This window comes from Synchiropus splendidus, chromosome 19 (genome assembly GCF_027744825.2).
Source record: "Synchiropus splendidus isolate RoL2022-P1 chromosome 19, RoL_Sspl_1.0, whole genome shotgun sequence".
Taxonomy (NCBI): Eukaryota; Metazoa; Chordata; class Actinopteri; order Syngnathiformes; family Callionymidae; genus Synchiropus; species Synchiropus splendidus.
This window is the reverse complement of record NC_071352.1, coordinates 9,723,170-9,749,691: the sequence shown is the minus strand read 5'-3', so window position 1 is coordinate 9,749,691 and position 26,522 is coordinate 9,723,170. Positions and strand designations below refer to the sequence as shown.

The window sequence follows — 26,522 nt, the reverse complement described above, 5'->3', positions numbered from 1 at the left end:
GGTAGTAGATAGTAAAGAACTGGCTGCTGGTGTGAAGCCATTCCACCTGACATCATGATAGTCACCCCCAACTCCTTGTTTCTTCTTCTGTTATCTGTTTTTCGAATCACGCAGCAAGTCGACCCTCCCCTTTGTCTCATCTGCCTCCACCAAAACAACAATGTAAAGCCAGCCTTCCACAGTCCTGTAATGTTGAGACCATTTCAGTTTCACCTCACAACTCACTCAGTACATTTTTAGGACTACTTCATCTCCTCAGTACTTCTGAGTCATTATTATTCTGGCCGTCAGCCGCTCGATGGTCCTCTCCTGATGCTGATGGCTGAAACAGTGCGGGGCAGAATGTTAAGATCTCGAGTACCACAAATTAACATCTGAATAGAAGGACTGACAGGGTGCCGCTATGATCGTAAAAGGCGGCAGCAAAGCTGAGCGAGTAGTGGATCAATATGTCACACAGTCCTGTCCAACTTCCCCCCCAGTAAAAGAGCCGAGCTACTCCCTTTGGGTCCCCTTCAGCCCTGACTGAGTTCACGTCCTCCCGCGCTGAATGCTAATTCCTCCAAACCCCGCCGACAGACCACATTCACTCTCCCACCATTAAAAGCTGCTTAGGACGACACAGAACGCTGCACCTCGCTCGCTGAGAACGCAGCAGAGGCCACAGCGTGACACTATCTTAATAAATGAATTGATCTGGAGGAATGGTGACAGAAAAAGTGTCAGGGTTAGTTCTGAGCAGATTCGGGATATCAAAGCCGAAAATATCCGCGGCAGTTCTGACAGCTTTATCTGGGAAAGCATCCGGTCCAAGCACTTATTGGGTTTCTGAAGGATGTTGTCCCTCTCATCATAGAATGGGCGGCCACCAGGGACGAAGGATTGATGGATAGACCTTGAGAGGGCAGTTTCACAGAACTGCTGATGTAGTGCTGCAATGATTAATCTGAAGCCCTGTCTTTATATGGAGGCTGGTGAAACAATGGTGAATGAAGTTCATGTTGTGGTGTGTGTTCATGGTCAGTCGCTCTGATGATGGACCCATCCATACATTTAAACAACAAAATATTTTTTATTTTGCATCAGTTTGACAATAGTACAATAAATCACAATGGTGGCTCTATTCAAGTTTTTATATCACCTTATTTAAACTAAAGCTCTTTAATTGTCTTGAAAACATTTGTATAAGAATTTCAAGTCCATTCAAAGTAGAGGAAACCCTGGTCATTGTGTAGTGAAAAACCTCCCTGAACAAAAGCAAACGGGTGCTTTTGTTTGCTTTTGTTCAGGGATTCCTCCATGTTTGTTGTTGTTGTTGTTATCATCATCATATATATATATATATGTATATATATATATATATATATATATATATAATCACAATCTCTTGCAGCTGATTTTAACATATATATTTTTTATAAAAGCTACACATGTGTTTAACTCATCCTCAATGAGTCACAGACTGAACACCTACTCTTCTACTTAATATTCTTTTCTTTAATGAAAGGTCAGTATTGTTATTGTTATATCACCGATGCCAACATGGCTGACTCACCTATTAGGCGACTTTTCTAAATAGTTTTGCCGCCATCTCTTGGGACCACGTGTGTTCAGCTCTTGAACTCTCCTCCTCAAGGTCTCCGCTGACTCTATGACCCTTGTGTGAAGGACCCAATTTAGGATCTATGGCAGTAATGCTCGCCGCCTCCTCAACAGAATCAGAAAGTGTGATGGAGTGCCGTCACTACAGCTGATCGATGGCTTTTGTGAGAGGCATAAGTTTGATGTGAGAACATGAAACAAGGTCGGTGACTTGACCTCCCTGCACTCGTGAAAAGTAAACATGGCTATATTTTATGTAACTGTGATGACGCACTTTAGGAGCTGACTTTGTGTTGGAGATCAAAAATATGTATTTTACATTTTCATTATTTGGGATTTGTCAGTCAAAACTGTGACAAATCAACAAGGGTTGATATTTCTAGTTCTATATATAACTACCAACGCTCAAATAATTTTCAAATTTAGGTGCCTGTATTTAATAAAACAGTTGCCATTTATTGATCGCAACCGATAGCCAAAAGCTACGATGAACAACTCATAGAAAACAGCCTCCTGAACGTGTCCACTGGTGCATTGAGGTACGTAGGAATTATTTTTTGCGCACACAAACATCAATGTGAACTCCAACATATGGGCATAGCTTTCCTGAATTTACTATTTTAAAGTTCATTTATAGAGCACCTGAGTTTCAAGGTCCCACTGTATTATTTATTGTAGTATAAGTACACAAGATTACTTTTTTTTTTTTTTTATATATTTGACCATGAAAAATATATCCAATTCACCCAAATTCAACATGGCTACTCACTACCTGGCATCCAAGACTCTATCAATCCCCTCCCAACATTTTCACATGGCACTCCATATATTAAAAATAAAGGAAAAAAACTGGCATTTAAGGGGCCACGTTTTGAAACTATTAATGGGGATTAAAAATGAGTTAATTCAAAGAAAAGGCAACAAGAAGGGGACAAAAGTGTCCATTTTCAGAAAAGGTGTTTCTTCTTGCTGTGCAATGAGAAATTGTGTGTTCAATGACTTCTGTTTGAAATTCAAAAAAACAGTTAAAAACACACACCTGGGCCAAAAATGAAGTGGAAAAAACAAGTATTTTAGCAGTGTTACTACAGTTCTATTCATGTTTAGACGTGTTGATTCTTTGGATTGTCTAGCTGTTGTGTTGTCACCTCTCTGTTGGATTATTGAAGGTGACACTTCCCTCGAATAGAATAGAATGAAGTGCCATCTCCTGAGTCACTTCCATTAGGGAATATCCTCCACTGCTGTCGTACGGCTGCTGGTGTGACAGGGAACTCATGACTGACGTGCTCTGAATAGGGTCAGTTCAATAGTCACAACGTCACCAGGAGTGTGAGTCATTGACGCCATCTGACTCGGGTCGTTTGTCGTGAGGTGCAGCAGCCAGGGTTGTTTGGATCCTGATCAAATAAAATTGAGTTATAACCGGCCCAATAAAAGTGAATGGCAGCAGCAGAGCCAACAAATCCTCCATGTGCAAGGTAGAGCAGACAGCGTCATGCAATCTGTTGGAGCTGGCAACAGAGGAGCGCCGACTGAAGGACAGCTCCAAACTGTGGCGTAATATTGGAATAAATGCGAGCGGAAATCCGAGCGCAGGTTTTTCAAGTTCATTCTCGCGGTCAGCCGCTGGCAAAGCATCAAAGGCAAAAAAAAGTGAGGAAATGCTTCTTGAGCTGCCTCTGATTTTGTTCACCGCCATCCATCCATCCATGTCAGCTCACCCGGTCTTCTGATCGGGCCACACCATTGCCACTCTGGGCACGTCTGCTGGGGTGCAAGTCAGGTGATGTCACCTCTACTGCAGAAATGAGAAGTGAGAGTTTGTTTTCCCACTTTTTCTGTATCAGAAGGGACAAAAAAAAGCTCTTTCCACCGAGACAGATGTGTCGCCTTTTTTCATCCTGCCTTGCTGCCCAGACCGCTCAGTCATTTGACGGATCCCAGAGCTTCATTCAAATGAGTCTATCAGGACTTGTCCTGCATATCTGTTACAGTTATCATCATGATAAGGTTCTGGACATTTACGCTGTTGGCTTACGCAGCTCTGCTGCCTGTTCAGTTTCCTTCTCACCACTCCTATGAGCTCAGCCAACAGAGAGCTGCCCGAAAGAGTCGGGTAAAATTCTCATGCACCATCAGCAGCATCAAAAAAGCGATCTGGCCCAAAAGGTCACTCTTGTTATGGTTGTGCTGCCAGTGCAGTATCTCTCCAGCTGAGTCGCTCCTTCAAGGATGGCCCAGCTGCAAGTGGCAGCACCGAGGTCATCGAACCGGAACGAGGTAGAGTTAATTGGAGTCAGTGTGGGAGTGATTCCAGGCCTCAGTTACACTCATCCGATGAACCGTCGGAGGAGAAAACTGCTCACCTCAAGGACGTTTTTTTAAATCTCTCAAGCAATGTGAAGCATAAGAGCAGCGCCACATCGTAATCGACACACTAATGGACGAACAAGTGGTGCGTCTTTCTCATTATTTACTGTCTCTTTCTTAATATCCATGGATGGAGTCTTAACCATGATCTATGAAATACCTTGAATCACTTAAGTGAAGTACCAACCCTGTACATTGTTTGCCTGGTTTTCAATGATATCAAGAGGAATCATTGAGAATTTAACTTTCTATTTAGCCTCATTCCTGCGCTGAAAAGGCTGTTTTCAAAGGGTGAGAAACACAGATTTGACTTTTTGTGAGGATTTTTATTTGTCAAGTGTTAAATAACTCCCCCGCAGGATATACTACTACTGCTTCTACTACTATAGTGAATAACATGCACTATACTTCCTCTTGTATTCCATATATGCGTTTAGATTCCAGCATACGTGCTATGACTCCCCTTTATTCCTTTTCTAATTTGCTCATTGCGACATTTACTGTATATTGCGACCATGATTTCCGTGTTTATCGCCGCTGCTTTGAGTACAATGGCCCATAACATCCAGCAGCTGCAACTGTTCCGTTCATGCCTCGTTCATTTGCCGCACACTCCATTTAGCGTTATAGGCAAAGCATCTTCTTCATATTGTGACGTAAACGTTCAGAATGACCCGTATGTGTACCTGCAGTAGTCAACAGAAGCATGGAAACACATGCGTTGTACTGCACTCTACATCAACTATACTACGCATCAAATTCAACGTTCCCTTCCTGTACTTAAGCCTTGAGGATGAAGTCATTTAAAATACACACTGTTAGTTACCAGACACTAGTTCAGCAACTACTGACATGTTTGTCTAGTAGTAACAAAAAAGTATCTCCAATCTAAATGCTTTATTTTTAGGATTGACTGTAAAGTAAGTTTCTATGTCTACACGGGTCGACAATGAAAACAAACACCAACAGATGGGAACAGAGCTAGTTTAGGGTTAAAAATCTTGACAGGGACATGATAGACAATTCAGTTTTAAAAGGCAGGTGAGACAGAAGGGAGTGCAGGGCTGGAGGAGCGGATGAAGAGCTGAATAAACATGGAGATGATTGAATATGATAGCAAGAGGCGGAGACTGAGCCTGTTCTCCAGATGCCTCACTCTCAAGATAAAGAGAAAGAGCAGCCTCTCAAGGGAAAGTGCTCAGGGACGAAGAGGGAATAGGAAGAAGGGGTAAACAGGGGGCAAGTTATCTTCCAGAATAGAGCGAGACAGGATGCGCAGAAGCAACAAGCAGACAGACAATATATTGCAGCCGTTGTTCCATAACCGATTACAGCATGTAATGGCCAAATCATTTATTTGCTGATGCAGCATAATTGCCCGTCAAAGGGTTTGACTTGCAGTAACGGAGCTAATGAATCTTGGTGGATTCACAGCAGACCCGTGGGAACATGGACACAATGGGTGGGATGTTATCCTATTGACCTCCTGGATCACAGCTCTTTTTCAACTCGCAAACCTGTCGCGATGCTAATGCAGTTAGCGGATGCTTACTGCGTACACAAATCAGAAGGTCAAAGAGGACACAGTGAACCATTAATATCTCATCTCAGAGTCATTGTCGGAGGTAAATGTCACCTCACTTCAGCTTGCAGCGTTCCAAAGGTACATGATGGCGCTTTAGTTAGTTTGTCCTTGTGAAGCATTAGCTTATCGCGCTAGGTTAACAACGCATTTGTTTTCACTGCCATTAATGATTCAGACGGGAACGTCTCACATAATCCATGTTTAATAGTCCTTAACTGGTTAAAGATTCGTGTGCGAGATGGGGAGCGGAGCTGCGTGTTCAGCAGTTGTCAGGCCCCATGTGGCCATTGTTAACCTTGCATCACTCAGCAGGCGCAGCTCGGCACAAGAGAAGGCATCTGCGGGTGTCTACCTCTGTTCTTCACTACAGCCCGACTGTGAAGCACACGCTTTAGTCAGCATTGTTAATGACTTTCACTCACGCTTTTATTATTAGTATTAAACATCTTCAATACTTCACTAATATTAGTTGCTGGTGATGGGTGGATGAGGTTAGACAAGGAGCCCCTTGGACAATGATGTTTGCAGATGACATTGTGATCTGTGGTGAGAGCAGGGAGCAAGTGGAAGAGAAGCTAGAGAGGTGGAGGTTTGCCTTAGAAAGGAGAGGAATGAAGGTTAGCCGCAGTAAGACGGAATACATGTGTGTGAATGAGAGGGAGCCAAGTGTTACAGGATGCAGAGATAAAGAAGGTGGAGGATTTGAAGTACGGCGGCTCAACTGTCCAGGGCCATGGAGAGTGTGCGAAAGAGGTGAAGAAGCGGGTGCAGGCAGGATGGAATCATTGGAGAAAAGTGTCTGATGTGAGACAAAAGGGTGTCAGCAAGGATGAAAGGGAAACTGTACTAAAGGTGGTGAGGCCAGCAATGTTGTTTGGAAACAGTGGCACTGAGGAAAAGACAGGAGGCAGATCTGGAGGTAGCAGAGATGAAGATGCTGAGGTTCTCTCTGGGAGTGAGCAGGATGGATAGGATCAGGAAGCAGTAGATCAGAGGGACAGCACATGGTGTTTAGGAGACAAAGTCAGAGAGGCGAGATGGAGATGGTTTGGACATGTACAGAGGAGAGAGAGCCAATACATTGGTAGGAAGATGTTGAGTTTGGAACTGCCAGGCAGAAGGTGGAGAGGAAGGCCAAAGAGGAGATTTATGGAGGTGGTGAAGGAGGACATGAGGTTTGTAGGTTTGAGAGAAGAGGAAGCAGAGGACAGGGTGAGATGGAGGAAGATGATCTGCTGTGGCCGAGAAGAAGGAACAGGAGAAGAGGAAGAAGGAGGAGGAGGAGGAGAAGGAGAAGGAGAGGGAGGAGAAGAAGAAGATGTTGAGGTTGGAACTGCCAGGCAGAATGTGGAGAGGAAGGCCAAAGAGGAGATTTATGGAGGTGGTGAAGGAGGACATGAGGTTTGTAGGTTTGAGAGAAGAGGAAGCAGAGGACAGGGTGAGATGGAGGAGGATGATCTGCTGTGGCCGAGAAGAAGGAGGAGGAGAAGAAGGAGAAGAAGAAGAAGGAGGAGGAGGAGGAGAAGAAGGAGGAGGAGGAGGAGGAGGAGAAGAAGAAGATGTTGAGGTTGGAAGTGCCAGGCAGAAGGTGGAGAGGAAGGACAAAGAGGAGATTGATGGAGGTGGCGAAGGAGGACATGAGGTTTGTAGGTTTGAGAGAAGAGGAAGCAGAGGACAGGGTGAGATGAAGGAAGATGATCCGCTGTGGCCAAGAAGAAGGAGGAGGAGAAGACGGAGAAGAATGTGGAGGAGGAGGAGGAGAAGAAGGAGGAGAAGAAGATGTTGAGGTTGGAACTGCCAGGCAGAAGGTGGAGAGGAAGGCCAAAGAGGAGATTGATGGAGGTGGTGAAGGAGGACATGAGGTTTGTAGGTTTGAGAGAAGAGGAAGCAGAGGACAGGGTGAGATGGAGGAGGATGATCCGCTGTGGCGATCCCTGAAGGGAGAAGCTGAAAGAAAAAGAAGAAGTAAAGTAAGAAGCAAATAACACCAATATATCATGTATAATATAAATATAAATCTGTTTCCAATGCACCATTTCCAGGTCCACCACCTTATAATGTAACACGTGATGTCACAACCAAAACAGCCAAGATAAAGGAGACCAAACCACATTTTGTTAAGTGTTATCCAAATACCTGTCTGCCAACATAAAACCTTTGTTCAAAAATCCCAAATAGTAGAAAGGTTTAGCAATGTAATGCATTATAAGCTAAACAGTTCATCTCCCTCCTGCATGATCGTTCCTGCAGAAGAAGGGACAGAACGCCCCTGAATAGTTTCCAGATTATAATATATTTAAAAACAAATCATGTCTTCAGCTGATGGTAAAAACATTCTTGGCGGAAGAAGAAAGATTCTTGTGTCCGCCGATGTGTTCTTGGCATCAATCAGCAGCCGTAGACGCTTTTATGACTCGGAAGAAAACTGGCTGGAGGAGAGAAAAGCCTGTTTTAAGTGCAGTCTGTAAACAAACAATCTGATGCCGCTGGAGTTTTAAAAATCCATTTGCAAGAGAATTTCTAGTTGGTAATCCCTGTTGCTGGGTAATATCTTAGAGCAAATAACAGATGAATAATAATTACTAATATTATTTGTTCTCAACAGATAGTGCTATTATATGTTATACCTCATTTTTGTCCAAGACATTGACCTCTTATTGAGCAGGTACATTTTAAAATAATAAATAACCATGGCTGCAAGACACAAAATACACACACTTGCCTCAAAATAGAGCCAGCAAAAGTGAAGATGGAATCAATATTTGTCTCGACTATGTGGTACTTTTCAGAACCTTAAAAGAATAGTTACATAAGCAACTTTCACACTACTGAAGTTTGTTGTTTTGCTAAATGCAAATATTGTTCCTCCCACGAACCAGGAGGTCTCTTCTGTTTCTGAAAAACAAGCTCTCTACGAGATTTCAACTGTTGGAATGTGAGGTCATTGCGACATCACACTGGGGATTAATATACACTGGAAAACCCCCCGCAACATGCCCCTATAAATTTCCCTGCAATAATGTAACCATTTTAGTCACCCAATTGTATTACTCTCTTGACGCATCTGTACACTAAAATAAAACGATACATGTAATATAAGAGGTTTGGTATGGTCCAAGCTTAGTTGGAAAACCATCGACAGAGTGGCTGAAGGCTGCGTTTTTATCTCTTATCTTAGTCCACTGGTGATAATCACTGTGTGGCTCTTGTCTCCTCTCTGGCCTGCGATTGGCTGTCTGAGCAGGAAAGCACCCTGGAGGCTTTTGTATATGAATGCTACTTTTCATTAGAGAGCAAAGCGAGATGCAGAGATTGGCCATGTTTACTATTCCCGTGGGCTGGAGTTATCTCTGCTGTTTGCAAGTGGATAAAGCTAAAAAGACTGAGGTCAGGTCACGAGAAAGAGAAGAGAAGCGGGTGATGTTAAGAGCGGGTAGAAGCAGGGAGAGAGCTGAGGTGTTGACTGGGGAAGGATGAAGTAGGACATGCCAGTGGCGCATCAGTAATCTGCTCTCGCTGGTCGACAGGGCAGTTGTGCTGACTTAACATGATCTGAATTAATGTACTGTATGTTTCAAAGCCAATGAGTTTTTCAATGTGGTGGAAGTGTTTTAAAGGTGTAATAAACCTGGAGGCTAAAGAGGTGTTTCCCCTTTGGACAGCAAAGTTGCAAAATTGTGACAGATAGCATGGCAGCATTTTAGTAAGCCAAACTGCAAATATGAAGCCTGATTTTTACACCAGCAGATGGCGCACAATTGTAGCTTCAATCTGAACAACATTTGAGGGCAAGTTTACATCGAAGTTTTGGGTGAAAACAGGAAAGTTGCAGTTGCACAGTAAGGGAGTAACAGATGAGGAATGAGAGAGATGAGGAAGAGTATCACCAGCGGTTCAGATAAAAGTCTGGATGATGATGTTATTGCTATATGAGTGAATTTACTTCCATCTCAAACTCTGGCTCACGCTAAATGTTCTTCTCTTGAACACTGTACCCTCTACTCTAACAGTTTTCAAGCCTCTCAAAAATAGTGATATCAAAGTGGAATATTTCATTGAAAAAACTCTAAAGGAATAATACTAAATTCACACTTCTTACTCATGAGTATGCACCACCCCTTGTAGTATTTATGAAAACAACGTGTCTCATAGTTTAGATTGTTTCAACACTTATACGCAAAGGTGAGCAGACCGTGAGGCGTTTAAGGACCACAGTGGAGCCATTCTTCCGCCCATACTCACTCGGCACAACCACTCAGATGGACGTAATGAGGGAAATGGTGTGGTGGGGGGGGCGAGGAGGGGGTAAGACAGACAGCCAGGGACACGCAATCGGACAGAGAGGAAAAGAGGCGATGTACCGAAGTGGCAGCCTTACTCCGTCTCTCGCTCTCCTTCCCTTCAGTGCCCCTCGTACGTATAGTTACCTCCTCCTCTCTCCCACCTCTTCATCCCTTTGTCCCTCCCTGTCTTTTCTTCTGTTAGATTTAAGTTTCACACAATATTCCGTCCAAGCCTGTGTGTAGTGGCGGCGGCTTGAGATGAATGAGAATTATGGAATAACGTAGGAGAAGCAGGGCTGCTGGAGTGCGGATGGAGAATGCTGGGAAACACTCAGGTGGGGATTTGGAGTGGCTCCCTCCCACTTTATTTCATACTCTTTTTTTCCCTCCTACTTCCTTTATGGCTGGTTGTCATGCATTTAGCGCTCGTTCTGGCTGCGTTTAATTTTGATCACCTGCAGCATTGGGGGACTCTGGGTGTATTTATGTGTGACAGTCTCTTGTCATGAGAGTCACGTAGCTCTGCTGTCTGTTTCTTCCTCCTGTATGTTCAAAGACTGTGGAGCTCTGCGGTTCCTCCAGGACTGGAGCATCTGCTGCCGCTGTTTCCTCATTTATGACAAGCTTCTTCACAAACTCTGTTATTGCTTCCTCTTGTGCCCCGTGGGACTTTTTAAGCCATTTGTAGCCAGTCAGTTGTCGTTATTTGTTCTGCCTGTTGATGCGCACTCGCTTGTTTGCAAGATCATAAATGTTTAAGTTGCTGGAAGTCATTTCAGGCTTTAATGCTTCATTCTCTGCAAGCAGTATATAACGTCGTCACGCTGGATGCCAAAAGGCAGCGCTGCCAAGTTGGGCTCTTTTTAACTTTGCTGTCTGCTCAGATTTGTTAACAAGATTCAGAGAGGATAGTCGGATGCCGGTACTGTAACCAGACAGCTGTCTTCACTGGTTAGTCTCCATAATTCTGCGACGTCATCAATTTATTTGATGTCCGGAGTCAAGTTTTGTGTGAACTTGTTTTGGCTGGTGACAGCAATGAGTCGGGAAGCTACAAAGCTACTGAGTAGTCAGATCTTGTGGCTATTTTTTCGTAGGGAAATGTGATATTTATTGGACATATTGGACATATTATTGTTTTGCCGAGCCTAAACACACTGTTACTCTACTTTGCATAACCTTTCTGAGCCTGCATGTTCGAGTCATATGATGATGACCTGCGCGACGATGGCTACGTTTGTTAGCAAGTAAAAAAATCTACTCAATCTAACTATTTTGTTTCCAGAATATAAGCTTGTTTCTCACGTGTCGTCAACATATCCTTGTTCTTAGGCTGCGTTTCAGTTACCTTCGGAGTGAGATGTTGTAGCTGGGAACAAAGTCGCTGCCGTGTTCAGTTTATTGGAAGAGATAGCTACATTCACGAAGGCTAAAGTTATTCTCACATGTGCATAGTCTGGATACAAGTAACTTCTTGATGAATACAAGCTCCGCTACTAGAAAACCCGCCGCATGAAAAAAACAACCCGAAAATTTGCAGAGTGTTCTTGATTCTTTTGGTGTGACTTCCTCTTTAAGACGCCATCTTGGATTTAGTACTGTGCGAGGCTTTTTAAAAAGCGTGGTTTTGTTTCTGGAGCCTTTCCTGACTCTCAGAACCTCAGTGCTTTCTATCGAACCAGCCCGTGTTCAGACTTGTTAAAGCAGAACCAGCTAAAAAGTGTCACTCAGGCGAAAGTACACACCAGTAACAAGGCAGGTCACTCCCATATTCTGAAAACACTTGTTGCTTCATTGGGACTATTTCTTTTCTTGTAACAATCATAACATATGAGATGTCTTACGTGTCCTGTATGTAGCAAGTGTGTCTTTGAAAAAGATGTTTGGTCTGTCACATGACCGGAAGTAATTGAACCCATCCAACAACAACAGTGAATTTTTGACTAACTTTTGCACTGGTTTTGGCACCTGCCCATCCAAAGAGTCTGCGCGCCGGCCGGTTACAACACAGCCGATTGCTTTTTCCCTTTATCGTAACTTACACTAAAGCTTTGGAGTTGAAAACACATTTCTTGACTCACAGAAATTAAGTCATGTTTCACACTTTCCGCTTCCTAATGGCTTGTTTTTACACGATTTAACACAATGGACAGCGCAGTGCAGCTATCTCAGCAGCTAGAGGCCTCTATCTTGCAAGTAACCGCACAAACACACACATTGATGTGACTGCGGTGTGTGTGTGTAACAGTGCTCATTAGCCAGTGAGTCAATAGGTCGACTCATCTCCTCTTATTTGTGTCACTGTTCACGATTCTATGTTGCAAATTAGACTTACGCTAGCGTGTGTGTGCTTCTCTCCTGTGTGATGCTTTTATGTGTGAAGCCATGGCTTCCTGGAAGGATTCAGTTGGATTCCACACGTGTAGGGTTTTTTTCCCCTGCATGTTAATGAGTCAGAGTAGGCAATGCAGTTTGTGCTATTATTTATTCATCATGCGCTCGGCTCTATCGTAGCGTTTTTGATGTCAAACCTTTGCTAGTGTTTGAGAGAGACAATACCTTTCTTGTTAACCTTTTGGAACTTTGATGCCAGAAAGTCTGTGGGATGGATGCAACAGAGAATTGACTGTGAATCTACTGTGCCACATCAAAGATAGAAATTATACGGTGGTATTTTGTGTCGCACATATAGAGATGGGCGCTTAAATAACTGGAGAAAAATGACTGCGATCATCTCACACTGTTTTTACCTAAATTGGAGCAAGAAATCTTTTCTTATAGTTGAAAGGAGGGTGAAAATATTGATTTAAAATACTGACTAAATGTTATATTGACAAGAAATAGTGGAGTCATTTATATATATTTGAAAATGGAGTTTCATCTACATTTCATATTTCAAACGCAGAGACGTCTTTATTTCATTATTCTCTCTTCCTGGAGCCTCAATTTTGCGTTCTACTCCGGGGTCCTCCAAATATCAAACTGCTCATGAAATGAACGTTTTTGCTTCCACCAAAAGTTGCATGTTGTAATGCCATGCAATGAGTAGAGATTTTCCTCACCCCATGTCGTTTTGCCTGTCAATTTTTTTTTTTTTTTGTTCACAACCTCAACTTGAAATGCCGAACCCTGCTGTTGCAGCGACTCCATAGAAGTGAGATGTTAGGGTGAAATTGGTCGTGAAGAGAGAGCAGATGATGAAAGGCTGCAGCGGCATTTCTTGGAGTTCTGTCTTACAAAGTTCTCTTTGATGCATTTTCTTTTTCTTTTGCTCCCTCATTGAAATGACATGAACAGTCGGCCCCTGGCACAGATCGCTGTGTTCTCACCACCAGTCTTCAGTTTATATTTAGAACGTATCTACAATGCTAATATTGCTGCCGATTGTTTTTGCCCCGAAAATAACTTTTTTCTATGTTTTATCTTCAACGAAAGAAGAGCTGCACTTTCAAATGTTCCCTAGGTGTAATGACAGCATTTTGGAAATCTAAGTGATATTAGCAACTTGTATTTGAAAATGTTGGCCCCTTGAGCGATTGAGTTTGACATTAATATTTTGTTTCTGCAGCTACTGTATGAGAAGTAATAGTGTGGCATCATTTCGCCTTGACAAAAGATTCAATAAAAAATATTATTTATCTTAGCATACAGTATTTATCATCATGATGAGTCCAATATCCTCTGCGCAATTCCCCCCCCCAAAAAAAGTGTTTTACAGGCTGCTACATAATGTTACTCCCTGGATCACTGGAAAATGGTTATCCCTTTGTGTCTGAGGGCCATTTGCGGGGAACTTAATCGAATCTGCCAATCTTTATGCTGCGCCAATCGTCCAATCTTTCTCTCTTCTAAACAACACATCATGTCCAAATCAGCCTTTGTTGAGAGGTAATTATGAAAATGTACTTTTACAACGCCTGCATGCTGAGCCGCCCTTGCACTCTAAACTAATTCATTTTCACATAATGTAGCCTAAGTTGCTATAAGTAGCCTCCAGGGTGCTTCGGGTGTTTGTTTTGGTGTTGGCTTTTATTAAGAGATGCAGTTAACAAGTTTATAATTGATTTTTTTTTCTTCACTTTGGCATAGACTTTCAATGCGTTGAGCTTTTCCTGCGAAACCAAAACAAAATGTGAGCTGGAGGAGCAAGTGTGGAAGTGAGTTGTGAGTAGCTTGTGACCTGAAAGACACTTGGTTTAAATGCCTTCTTTAAGGTGTGGATGTGCTTTGAAAAAGCTATGTCATGTATGTGTTTGTGGAGTCACAGAATGTGTCTGATTTAGTAATATTTATGTGTTACATGACCCAAGTGTATTCAAGGTCAAATTTGTGAATAGAGTTCCCTACTACTAGAGTGGTTAAAATCTGTCAGTTTAACACTAGACATATTCTGTTTTCACAAAAAGGGTACTTAGTTTCAGTATATTCCTCATTGTTCTTCCTTTTTTATTTGCTGTACATTAATGATATAATGCGTAACATACTGTAAGTTCGGGGATCCTTGAATGTGAAGAGGTATGAGGTCTTGTATATAGAGTCGTGCAAAAAGATCCTGTGTTCCATGTAAATTTGACCCATTTTTCGTGGCGTGTTGTATGTTTATCAGTCAGCTGGGAAGAGAGTCAGAACCCTGAAGGAAGCAGCCAGATCAATAAGCCGATCAGCGGTAATGATCACTCCATTTCCAGCAGCTTTGGTGATTTTCATTGACCTCGGGTCATGCTGAAGCTCATTTGTTCTCGTGACTGAGTGTCAGCTTCACACCCCGACGAGCCACAGTATCCTGACTGCAGGGTCAGCAAGGGTCGGCAGGCGTGTCGGAGCATGCATGTATATAACACTCCCTCATGCTTGGATTATATTGTCTTCCGAGATGAGACGTGGGGTGACATAAGGCCAAAGATGTAGCCATGGGTGCCATATGAGCAAATTGAGCACATCTGCTGCGGTAGCCAGGAGCTGAGAGCAACAGCAGGTCAGGAACAGAGTACCAGCAGATGTCAGCAGCAGATGAGAGATTTCCTCTCTCCCTTTTTACCCATTTAAAGCCTGAAATGGATGCAGATATAAGCCGAGTGAGTGATGAGAGAGACAGAGAAGACGGAGAATTGACTGCGGTGACAGGCAAGTGTTTTTGGCGGCACTGAGGATAGATCAACGCTGTCAAGCCCGACAGGGACAATTCACATACTAAGTTGAAGGACAGGCCAGGAAATATGAAAGAGAGAGTGGCCTTTTCCTCTACGTGTATGAGATTCATGCTTTAACATTGCATAGAACCTATCTCTATTTCCATTATTGAAGTATTAAAGTATCATAGTTTAACCAATTAAAAACATGTGAGCAACACTCACTTTTCAAATAAGATTCGCAACCCCTTTTTTCTTTTTCTTTCTTTTTTTATGTGTCTTCCTGTTCCTTCGAAGAGTTCCCGGCTCTGGCAGGCACTGCGTGTCATAGAGATGGTTTTATGAGGCTTCATAAAACACTGTCTTCATTTTCAAGGCTCAGTAGGCAGCGCTGTTGGTATAAAAATGACGCGAGGTTTAATTCAACTAGTTATACTGCCATGCTACCATTTGGTGGCCTCTGAAAATGAGGTCACTGTTTCATGAAACCTCATCTACCCATCACATTGTATGCAGGCTGCTGAAGAGCTTCTGCTTCAGGGGTGTGTTGTCTACGTGTTGGACAGTCTGGTGAAGTGACGCCAACAAAGCATGTTGATATCATGACCTACATAGTGTTCAAGACTGACTAGCATGTGGAGATTCCAAATTCTGAACATCAACTTTTGGCTATATATTTACTTATGGATGCAAAGTTTAGCCACTCATTGTGTGTGAGTGTCATAGTGAGGACATAAGATGCACCATTACCAGTACAACAGCTTTTGTAAAGGAAGATTCTAGAATAGAATGCCTTTTTTCATAGGGTGTGAATAATCTTGAGGCCAAGTGTATATAATGATAGTGATGAAATAAATGCAGAGCGATAATATTCGGTGAAGGTTGTGCTCTTTAGTTGACTATACTGTAGTCGTGATATCGATGGTTGCAGTGGCAAGTGTCTTATCTTTAGTTACTTGAGATGTATGGTATTTACCAAATATCAATTGGTGCTTTAATGCACTGGACTGAACAGACTCAAATGTCACATTAGTTTGATCACTGAGGCTCAGGTAGCAGAGTTGAACAGCACCTGACATTTCTGCCAGATGGAAATCAAAGCAGGGGGAGGAAAATATGACATAATGCTGGAAAATGCATGGAAAATAAGCACCCAAACCCATATCGACATTCCATGTCCATGAACCCTAAATGTCAGGTAATTACGAGAAAAAGTCAAGAGTTAGGATGCCAGATTGAGTGATTCAGGGGGCCTTAATGGAGGGCCTTGGTCTATTCTGGGACGTCCGACCCTCTTGAGATGTCGAGATTAATGTCCTGCCATTAAATTTGGAACTCCCTTCCATCAAACATGTACTCCACGGACTATTCATATCCATCCAGTCCTGCACGCGCTAATGGATCCAAGTGTGTGGATGAATATATTTTTGGAAGCGTCCCTCACTAGTGCCATCTCTCACCCCAGTGTATGCAACCATCCTCCTGACCCACTTCCGCTGAGGTTTTGTTTGGCTCCCGCTACTATTAACCCGCCAGATGATCTCCTCTTCAGCAAGCTCTTTAGCCTGCTTTGGTTTTCTCCCGTGGCTCTTTGGAAGGTTCATCCACCTCCGGACTTCTGTCAGCGCTGCCTTTGTCTCCCTCCCGCTTTGTCAATCTTTATGTCAGCTAGTTGTGAGTCAGTGTGAGTGCTGACTGGATTAGCCATTGGCTGCTCCGCCAACACTTCTGCTGCCGGGTCGCAGCACTTATAAGGGTTTCGCCGCCAGCAGGTGGCACAAAGAGAGAGAGAGGGGGCTGACGGAAGTAGATGTATCTTGATGTCTCGATTTATGTTAAATAGCACATCATTCCCACTTGTTGAAGAGATAGTTGCCACAGGGGCCCCGCTTTAATTTTCTATTCCAGATAGGGCAGGAGTGTTTAGCTCCAAGGGCACGTTGTTCGGCAGCCACATGTATCCAGAGAGGAGTCATTTGGTGGGTGTGAATGGCAGCTGAGAGCTTGAAGGATGAGGAGAAATATTCTCTCAGATTTGGCCCCTGGGAGAAAAATAAATGCCAATTTTCACTGGTTAAATGCTGCATGAGGCTCTGAATGTCAAGATGGAGGAAACACTGGCACGTTTGCCCTTGAGCATCGCACTTACTCTGCATTTCAAGACCGTCAACTGCTCAATAAATGTATAACTATTTCCATAATCTTTGTTCCGTATGACAGCACAATTACATTATAAGGAAAATAGCATCCTGTTTCATGTCAACTCAGTTGGTTCAAGTCCTATCAATTCCGTGGTCTAATCCTAAAAGAAAAAACCTGTAGGTGATTTACGCTTTAAAGAAACATCTCCACCTGACAACAAACTAATTGCATCAGCATGTCAGGATTTCGTTTGAAGCACGGAACAAGCGAAGCAAAACAAACAAACAAAGGGGGATGTAAATGCACATGAAGTCCAATGGGGCATGCATTTGCAGGGACCAAGCTCTTCATACCTGATAGCTCTTCCCCAGGAAACCTTGACCCTGATGTTCTTACACTGCCACTTTCTGTAGAATTATAACTGTAGCAGTTCACAGGGGGGAAAAGGAAAAAAAAAACAAATATTCACCTCAACATCATATCATGGTTGGTGATTCAAAGACTTGCAACTAGGCTACTCAAGCTTAGATTGGATAGTAGTGATGGGTTGACATGGTTTCATTCAGAGGTCAAGTACATTCTTATCTTTGCAAGCACGCTGGGAAGAAAACAATAAAATCAAAGTCAGTACACACAAACACAAAGTGTGGCGATTTGGGTGAGTGATTTATGTCTGACCCCTCAGAAACAAGTGAGAAACACCCAGTCACTATTCTGGGTATGATTATTGAGCGGAAATGTCTTGAAAAAAAGTGAAAATATAGTAGTAAAATATAGAAAATATTCATGCGTAAAACAGGGCACCACTTTCTCTCGCGCCCACAGATACTTTTGAGTCATCCATTAGCTCTGCATGTCTCCGAAGTGTGGGAGGAAACCAGGTGCTGACATAAGAAGTCCATGCAGACAGGTTTGCTGTGGCAGGATTGGAACCAGCAACCTGTGGTGCAGCAATCAGCACTGTCGGCCTGTTCACTGCTATATAAAGGTTTAGACATGTTAAAACGCTGGGTAAAGTGTTTCCAATGATCAAGGTCAAATAGACAACAACAGTGGGATTTTTTTTTTAAACTAGAAGTGATTCGACAGTAAGGACATTATTTGACACCACTGTTATGATTTCTGAGGCAGCAATATGCACATGGGAGTCGGCTTTGGACTGAAAAACAAATGCTTATTTCAATAATACCAACATGCTACTCGCACCTACAGTCTATACATTCTAGACATAGCACACACTTTCTACCCAGGAAATTGCTCCGAGATTCCATAATGAGTTTTCTTCTCCCAGGGCACGTCCCATTCCAGATTCATTCACCCACTAACTCATTTTTTCTTTGTGTTTAGCGTGAAAGATTTTAGTCTCAACCCAAAGCAGCGTCTTTTTGCATGAAAAAAGAAATCATCATGAATGAAGTACTAACCTAGTGACTCTTTACCATGTTTTTTACCTTGTTCTTAAAGCAAAGAAATGCATTGCAAAGAACAGAGGAGACTTGTTGTCAAGACAACAGACGTCTGCACTTGATTCTAAGTGAGCTGAGGGATTAATAAAAGTTCTGATAAGGGCAGAAAACTTTGTTACCTTTTGCCGTCTTCCATTTGCAGCAAAACACGCCCTTGGGTTTCATACGTCCCTTAACACGCTTATTTTCATTTTACTGGTCAAAGCCTGACCTTCAGATTTTATTTCTCTGTGGGCAGAAAAGAGCGCGCGCCTGCTTGGCTGTTGTTTTGTCCACCAGACTTGTCAGTGGGGCTGCCGTCCCTGTTGTTGTTGCTGGTCAGTGGGCACTATGTTGCGCTGACTGTGACAGCCTGGTAATGGCGAAGCCATCATCTCCTTCTGTCGATCGCCAACTGGCTGTTGATTCTCCCTTCACCTCCGTCACACACTGCTCACCCTAGCGTCCATCTGTGGGGCCTCACCTGCCCAGGAACCTGCTGTGCAAGGGCGAATACGATCCGTAATGATTTGGTAAAAGGGTCATCACCGTAAAAAACACTTACTATTAGATAGCTTCCATGGCTTCCAAAAACAATAAGCGGTGAATGCTACTCTGTGTTGACTCCTCACTCTACTAGCTTAACAGAAACGCTTCTGTTAAGCTAGTTGCTGTGATACATGTGTCAAACTCCTGGCCCGGGGGCCATATCACACCCGTTGGGACATTTTTTGTAGCCCACGAGAACCAAACATTGAATCATCAACAAAGCGTTTTCATATTGTGACCCACAAATATTAGTGTCCAAAGGAGATTGAATGGAGATTATAAATGTCAAGAATTCATCTGGAAAATGAGTCAATGGAAAGGAAATTCAATGAATGTTTGTGCTTCAAGTAGCATGGGTTGTGAGTCAGTGTATATTTTGAAGCACTGATACTAGATTCTGTATAAACTTCTTTTTCCCTGTTAAGGAATCCCATTCACAAACTATTTCTTAAATATGAATTCAGCTCAACTTGTGCTTGAGATTCTTCAAGATATGGTTTGTCTTTGTCGGCCATCTTGGTCTGTATTATTCATGCCTGGTGATGAATCGCCAGGCAGCGTGAGATGATCCACATGTAGCTTCCCATCATCCGGGCTCTGATGAAGCGAGCAATTACGCCGACACCCCACTAGGGACTGCTGTGTGCGCGCCTCGCACGTCTCCTCACTTGTCCTGGGATCACAGCAGACGTCGCCGGCTTTCTGGGATGCTGCAAATTAGATTCCACTCTTGATGCGTGCCACAGTTTCTGTACAAATACAGACAGCTTTTTTTTTTTTTCAGCCTTTGTTTCAACATGTGTATTTTCTGATCAGGCTTTGACGCTGGGGATTGTGTAAGAACGTGTTGAACGTCTTGTACGCCGGCTGGTAAAAACCATCACCTCTCCACAGCGTTGCGTTGTTCTCTCCTCTGATGCTACGTGACAGAGTTCACAGCATGATATGTGACAATCTGCATCACCACACACATCTGCGACACGTTGACTCGACAACTTGTAATCTTCCCTGCCCTGTGTGTGCCACATCTGTCAAGAGCTGTATCTCTCACCGCCCTGCTAGTCGACGCCTTCAACGGATGCATGCTTGACAAATGCGAGGGTATCAAGTGTATATGGAGGCTGGCAAACTGCAGACAGTTTTGTGAAACAGCTGGCCTGTTGCCAAGGCGACCGGTCGGCACTGACAGCTGTTCCGCTCGCCTCTACTCCAGACTGGCAGCTCTGATTGATCCCATTGATTCCGTTTTCAGTTTCTTTTGAGGTCATTTTCGCCTCCTGCCGTTCAATCTCAGAAACATTTTTGGTGAGAGTGTTCCAATTAAAGTGTCAGTTTGTGTCAGTCGCTGCTGGTTGCACTGCGACGCCGCTTGTCTTTCTGCCAGGTACGAGACAAGCGGCTGTAATTGCAGTTAATGGCTTATTTTTCTGAGGGCCAAAATCATGTGGTGCACGAAATGTGTTGCCGAGGGGAAGGAGATGTCTTTAAAGCTTTTTCTTTTTGCCTCTGTTTTTGCCATTTGTGACTCATTGAATGGAGATTTGACTTTATCGATGATTAAAAATTGATATGAGGTGCATTTATTTGAGTCTTATATTATAAGGGCGATCGTTTTCAGAAGCAGCCTTCTACTACCACCAAATGGATCCTCATTCCTGCCAGCGACACCCCTCATTCCCTTGTCTCTTTCTCACTTATCCGTTTTCATGTCCAAAATATGCGCACGCTCACACTTGTCCCACACCACTCCTACACTGTGCTATAATTAGTAGTAATAATGATGCCTCAATTCCGATGATTCTGAAGGTTGAAATAGAAATATGTTTTAAAAAAAACAACATAAACAGAATCCACTTTACCAAACTCTACTCTCTCTCTTCCAAGTCCTAGCCTCCTTTTTCTGACCCCATGCCTAAACCACGTGACCCTGTGTTCCTCTCTCTTTGGGAAATCTCAGCATTTCTCTCCTTAACTCCACATCTCCCCAGCACTCCTTCATGTCCTCTGTTGCCTTCACTTACATGGCCAATAAAGTCTGCTCCTATCGCTGTTCTCTCCCTCTGGGGAATGCTCTCTATTAACTCTAGTTTGCTCCCGAATTCCACCTCCTCCTGCTGACATCCTTCCTGTGCAGGGGTGTACGCACTGACTACATTCATCATGACTCCATCTCGCTTCAAGCTCATGACCCTGTCTAACTCCCTCTTCACTGCCACATTGATAACACACTCTCCATCTCTCAAGATCTTGAACCCATCTCCAATGTCCCTAGCCTTATTTTCTTTCCAATGTTTATGCACACTGGCGTTTCTTCTCACCATCATATCGGCTTAGTCCCATTCTCTTTCGTGACTATAAATTGACTGTAACTATGAATGGTCTGTAGGTGCCCTGCAATAGACTGTGAACTAGGGCGCCCCCCTGCCTCTCAGTGTCGGATCCAGCCCCCACAATGTTGTATCGGGAATGAGCATCAGAAACAAGATTGTTCGCTATCCTACATAGTAGGCAAATGATTTGCACAGATGTATTTATCCAGATGCCACGTAATGGTCTGTCTTTAAAAGAGGTGAAATACCATATGAGCCCCATTGAAGGAAAGTGCTATTAGTCATCGAGCCTTAAGGCGAATTTGCAAGTATAATTTGTCACTTTATTTAGTGCCTTTTGCCTATGACTAAGTGCAGGAATGTTTACTCATGGTAAGATGCTGACCAAATAAATATACATAATGATGATGAAAAATTTAAAAAATAAATTTAGAATTTATACAACATCGTGGCTAATGTATGGATTTTTTTACAAGCTAAAGACCGTAACGTTGCCAAAGTATTGAGCCTTGTCACATCAAACCAATGACAATTGTCTGCGTTTTATTTAGCTTAATGAGCTGTTTCCGTCCGCGTACCCTCGCATTTGCCAAGAAGCAGCAGCCGTAGTGTTGGAACTTCGGACACACAGACAAAAACAGCGCATTTTGGACGCTTTAACATACATATAAGATGTGAGGAGTTTAGAACTCAAGTTCAGAACATTGCCCAGTTTGTTTCATGAGTCAGTCTCAATGCTGGACCCCGTTTTCATAACTAGTTTAGAAGTGATCCTCATGCATTTTTAAGCTGGGTGCACCGTTGACCTTTCTACGGCGCAGGCAGCACCACTGCACCCGCGGCATATAGACCCGTGCGTCTTATGTATGGACAAGATCTATTTTCCTTCTTAAATGTAATGGGTGCAGCTAATATTCCGTTGCACTGTATAGTCAGGGATTTACAGTAAATGAATGCCACAGTTACAAATATTATAGTGAGGATGGACTATAGTGAGGACAGCGCATAACCATGCTCTGCCAACTGTTCCAGTCCCAGGAAGTCACCTCATCATTATCCGGGTTTCAACAGCTTTTCCTTTTTGCATACTGCATTTACTGTTGTACTTGTCTCCAAAATGACTCGCAGGCTGCTTATGCTTGTGACTGAAAACAAACCGAGTCCTCTGAAAGTGAGAGAAGAATGAACACTACATGTCAAAACGGAAAACCAATAATACAGCGTCTGTTATTCAAGCTGCAATGTCCTGTTAATTGCTGTTCAACTGATCATGGAGTGACCTTTTTATTCAATTTGTTCAGCCTGTTTTGCTAATAGCTTCCTCACCTCATTGACTACACATCATGACTATCACCATGAGACTTGTTTTTGTCAAAGAATCAAACAGTGAAAATGGTTTTTGGTCATTTAGGAAAATGTAGCCTGTGATAGTGGCAGCAAGATAGTGCTTGTGAGGGTTCACGCGGTCACGTCCTGACGCCTGAGGGACGAAAGAGGGTCCTATTAAAGCAGAGCAGTTCAGTTTGAAGTCCAAATGTAATGCTTCTAGTTCCTAATGTCGCTCTCTTTCTTTTTGGCAAAGCATTGCACCTCTCATTGTTCGGAAATGTTCTTTTCCTCCTCCCTCGTGAGGGATGTTTTTGAGCCGGTTTGAGATACAAGAAAAGGTTCTATCTGACCTGTTTGCATGATAAACAGTCACATTTAACCCCCAGGCCAGTCTGACTCTTCTGTCTATTGCACTCCTCCACCTTCTGCTTTGTTTGTGTTACTTACCGCTTCTCAAAATAACAGTAAAATATCCGGGTGTGATGATGCAACATAGACAGACAGAGTTAAAAATTCCCTTTTATTCATCATCAAAAGCATCAAATCAGTAGCAGCAAGGCCGCGACATCCATTTTCATCGATTGCGTTCTTTTTGTTTCATAAAACAAGTGACATTCATAATGCAAAAGCCAAATAACAATTCTCCCGAACGCTTGGGTTAGTTATGAGAGAGAAACATAATTAAACATTCCGTCATGACTCGTGTGTCTTTCTTGTTACGCAGAGCGTTTCTCAGTTAGCAGCGAAGCCCACTTCCGAAAACGCATTCACATTGTGACACAGGTGGCTTTTTCTTTTCCACCTTGTAATGGACAAGTTATTTGCGACGTTATCAATATGTTTGGTGCTGTTCCAAATTGTTCAATGGAAACTTGCATTTTGTATTGCGCAAAACAGTTTCGATCCTTTTTGTTATTTGCGTTTTGGGGGTATGGGTGTCAGTGACTGGTTGGTTATTCTTCACTGCTGTCACTTCCACTGTCACTCCACCTGGGACTTCCATCCCAACACAGCCTTTTAGTTCGCAATAAAAAGAGCCCAAGACACCATTCAGTCTTTTAGGTCCCTGAACGATGCGAAGATGGAAGATAGAAATTTGAAACAAAGTATCACTGTATCCTGTTATAATGTTGTTAATCCTGAAGAACTGTGGTTATACAAATGAAAGTGATTTTTGTTTTAGGGTACAGTGACAGCACAAAATAGTGGAGTTGCAGATGGCTGGTACCAGAGGTGACACCATTTCCCGCCTGCAAATGCCGTTGTTTGTGTTGCGCGTCTTTCATCACTTGACTCTGTGGTGCTGCGGCGCAAGTCGAATTGCTCTGCTGACTCCATAGAGATTACCATGAAAGCACACCCCAACGCTGTCTCCCCGCATTGTTGTTTCTGCGAGTCAAACCACAGCTACTTTTGTATGTGTACACAGACTATTAGATTTGACACGCGCTGATTTAAACCAAACAAGGCGAAATAGCAGATGAAATGGAGACAAATGGAAGCGGGGCTACTCCCTCGCAACCCGCCCTACTCTGGCCCTTTTTTCAGCCTGGCTTCATTTCACTCTCCAGACAGGAGGTCCTCTGTGGTTTCTCTAATATCGCAGACAATGGTGGAGGGCATTACTGTGGGCTTCCACTAAAATGGCCCGAGTTTAGCCTCCAGATATGTGGCAAGGACGTCTGGAGCCAGACACTAACCATTTTCCAGTCACACACGCAGATGAGCGTGTGGGAAGGTCTTGGCAGGAAGAGGTATTTCCCTGCTGGGATCAATAAGGTATTAGATGAACAGCAGTTGTAGTGGATGGTCCATCCTGCTCTGTTTGTGGTTTTGTGTTCTTCAACATGCCTTGGTCTTTAGGAACGGTACCTTAGTGGTGGGTAGATGAGGTGTCATGAAACAGTACTGCATGTGTCCTACTTTTCGGAGGCCGCGAGATGGCGCTCTCGGTTTATAAATGACGTGAGGTTTCATTGTACAGTAATATTTTTTCAAATCCAAACATGCTGCAGACAGTGCCATCTGGTGGCTTCTGAAAATTAGGACACTGTTTCATGATACCTCATCTACCCATCACTACTCTATGCTCAGGTCTTGACTACAACAATGCTTCTTGTTTTTTCTAAGACTTGACTGTAGTGTTTTTTATCATTTGCTTTCACATTTTTTTTTCCTTTTCACTCTGAATAGCCCCCTAACAAACAGACAAATAAAAACCTCCCCAAAACAGTGAAGTGATAATGCTAAAATGCATTTAAAGAAAATGATATTGAGGAGTTCTCCAATTCTATTCTCACAGTTACTCCTAGTAAAGTCTTTGGGACCAAGATCTTATGGACATTATTATCACTAGATTGTGGAGTGTCATGGTGAATAGCTAAAATAGCTCAAACCTAATAGCCTGATGATGTTGCTCTTACATATCATACATACCACCCCAGGATCAGGGGTCCAAATCCAGCCCAGCCCAAGCTTCAAAAACATATAAGTCACTATTACGTAGTGATCGGCAAATGAGGCTTCATGATACAGTGTCCTGATTTTCAGAGCTCTAAAATGACTTACGGTTTCTCTGAATTTGTTGTTCAAATCCAAAGATTTTAGGGCTGACAGTGCCATCTAGTGGGCTCTGAAAAGGAGGCACTGTTTGACACTGTTTCATGAAGCCTCACCAGATCTACTTTTACAGTACATTACTACTTTCAGTGCATTGGATTGCCTAGAAGGGACACCTTACTAGCACCACCCAGGCACGTTTACATCCCCCGACAAAGTGGCTTCTTGCTCAATGCAATGACGATTCCATTTCTTAAGGGGCAGTTGGCAACTGCAGAATTGTGACCTGCGAACGGAGATCAAGTTTTGCCAACATTAGAGAAACTGGGAATGCAGAATTATGTTTCTGTGGTGGTGAAGGAGGACTATTTACGTGCTTTCAATTCATATTTTCACGCTTAGCATTCTGTGTGATCGTCTGTACGGCTTGAGCTGTGTTTCCGGTTTTGGCCCCTTGAATGTTTGGTACAAAAAGACACCAAAATTTTAAATGTGAATGACAAAGCTGTACATTGACAGTGAAGAGAAAGTTGTATGCGACTCAAAGTTTATGCTATTTTTTATTTAGAGAATTGGAGCTTCAGATGTCCATGGTGAGTTTCCAAAGCCACATTTGCGGTGTTTGCAACATGGAGGTGGAATTATCATTTTGTACTATAGTATGACCTCAGATGTCTTATATTTTGTACTAAGTGTTTAACACAGACAGCTGCTTGATATTCATAACACTTTCTGCACAGAGCTATTAGCTTTGAAAAACAATTTCCCTCACAAGTAAAGTTTCGCTGGAGAAAATTCCAACTGTTGTCAGCAGCTCTCTGATGTTCCGCTCTACAGATTTGAAAAAGCGATTGCTATAAAAGCATTCATTATTTTTGCTCTTTCTCTCCTGCCGCCCTCTTCGTCACACCTTTCTGTGATCTGCATTTATCTTCCCGGTAGATAACCACACGTTCATCTTCCCTTGAAGCCGCTCGCTCCCTCATTTTCCGTAAGTGCATCTGTTTGTGTCTGTTGGGCCTATAGAAGTTCACTCCACTGTTTTTCTGGCTCTGAGAAAAGGCTCCTGTCAGCACTGATGACTGACGGCTCGCCTCCCCCTTATTCACGCCATTCTCCTGACAGCAGTGGCTCCACTTCCACAGGTCACATTCATATAGAAAGAAATTCTGTTGACTTTACCTTGTGAGTTTTCT

At 43.1% G+C, this 26,522-nt stretch overlaps 1 protein-coding gene across 12 annotated transcripts in view; it reads left to right on the top strand.

The window, feature by feature from the left end:
* srcin1a (SRC kinase signaling inhibitor 1a) overlaps positions 1-26,522 on the top strand; it is a 111,926-nt gene that overhangs the window by 36,204 nt on the left and 49,200 nt on the right. Inside the window, exon 1 of one of the 12 annotated variants that reach the window (XM_053852760.1) lies at positions 9,886-10,178. The exons of 10 other annotated variants lie outside the window; for them this stretch is intronic. In XM_053852760.1, the coding sequence (XP_053708735.1) occupies positions 10,154-10,178 (25 nt within the window). In that variant the 5' untranslated portion in view covers positions 9,886-10,153. Of the gene's footprint in view, positions 1-9,885; positions 10,179-26,522 lie in introns of those variants that run through there. One more of the 12 variants, XM_053852763.1, reaches the window with a different exon arrangement.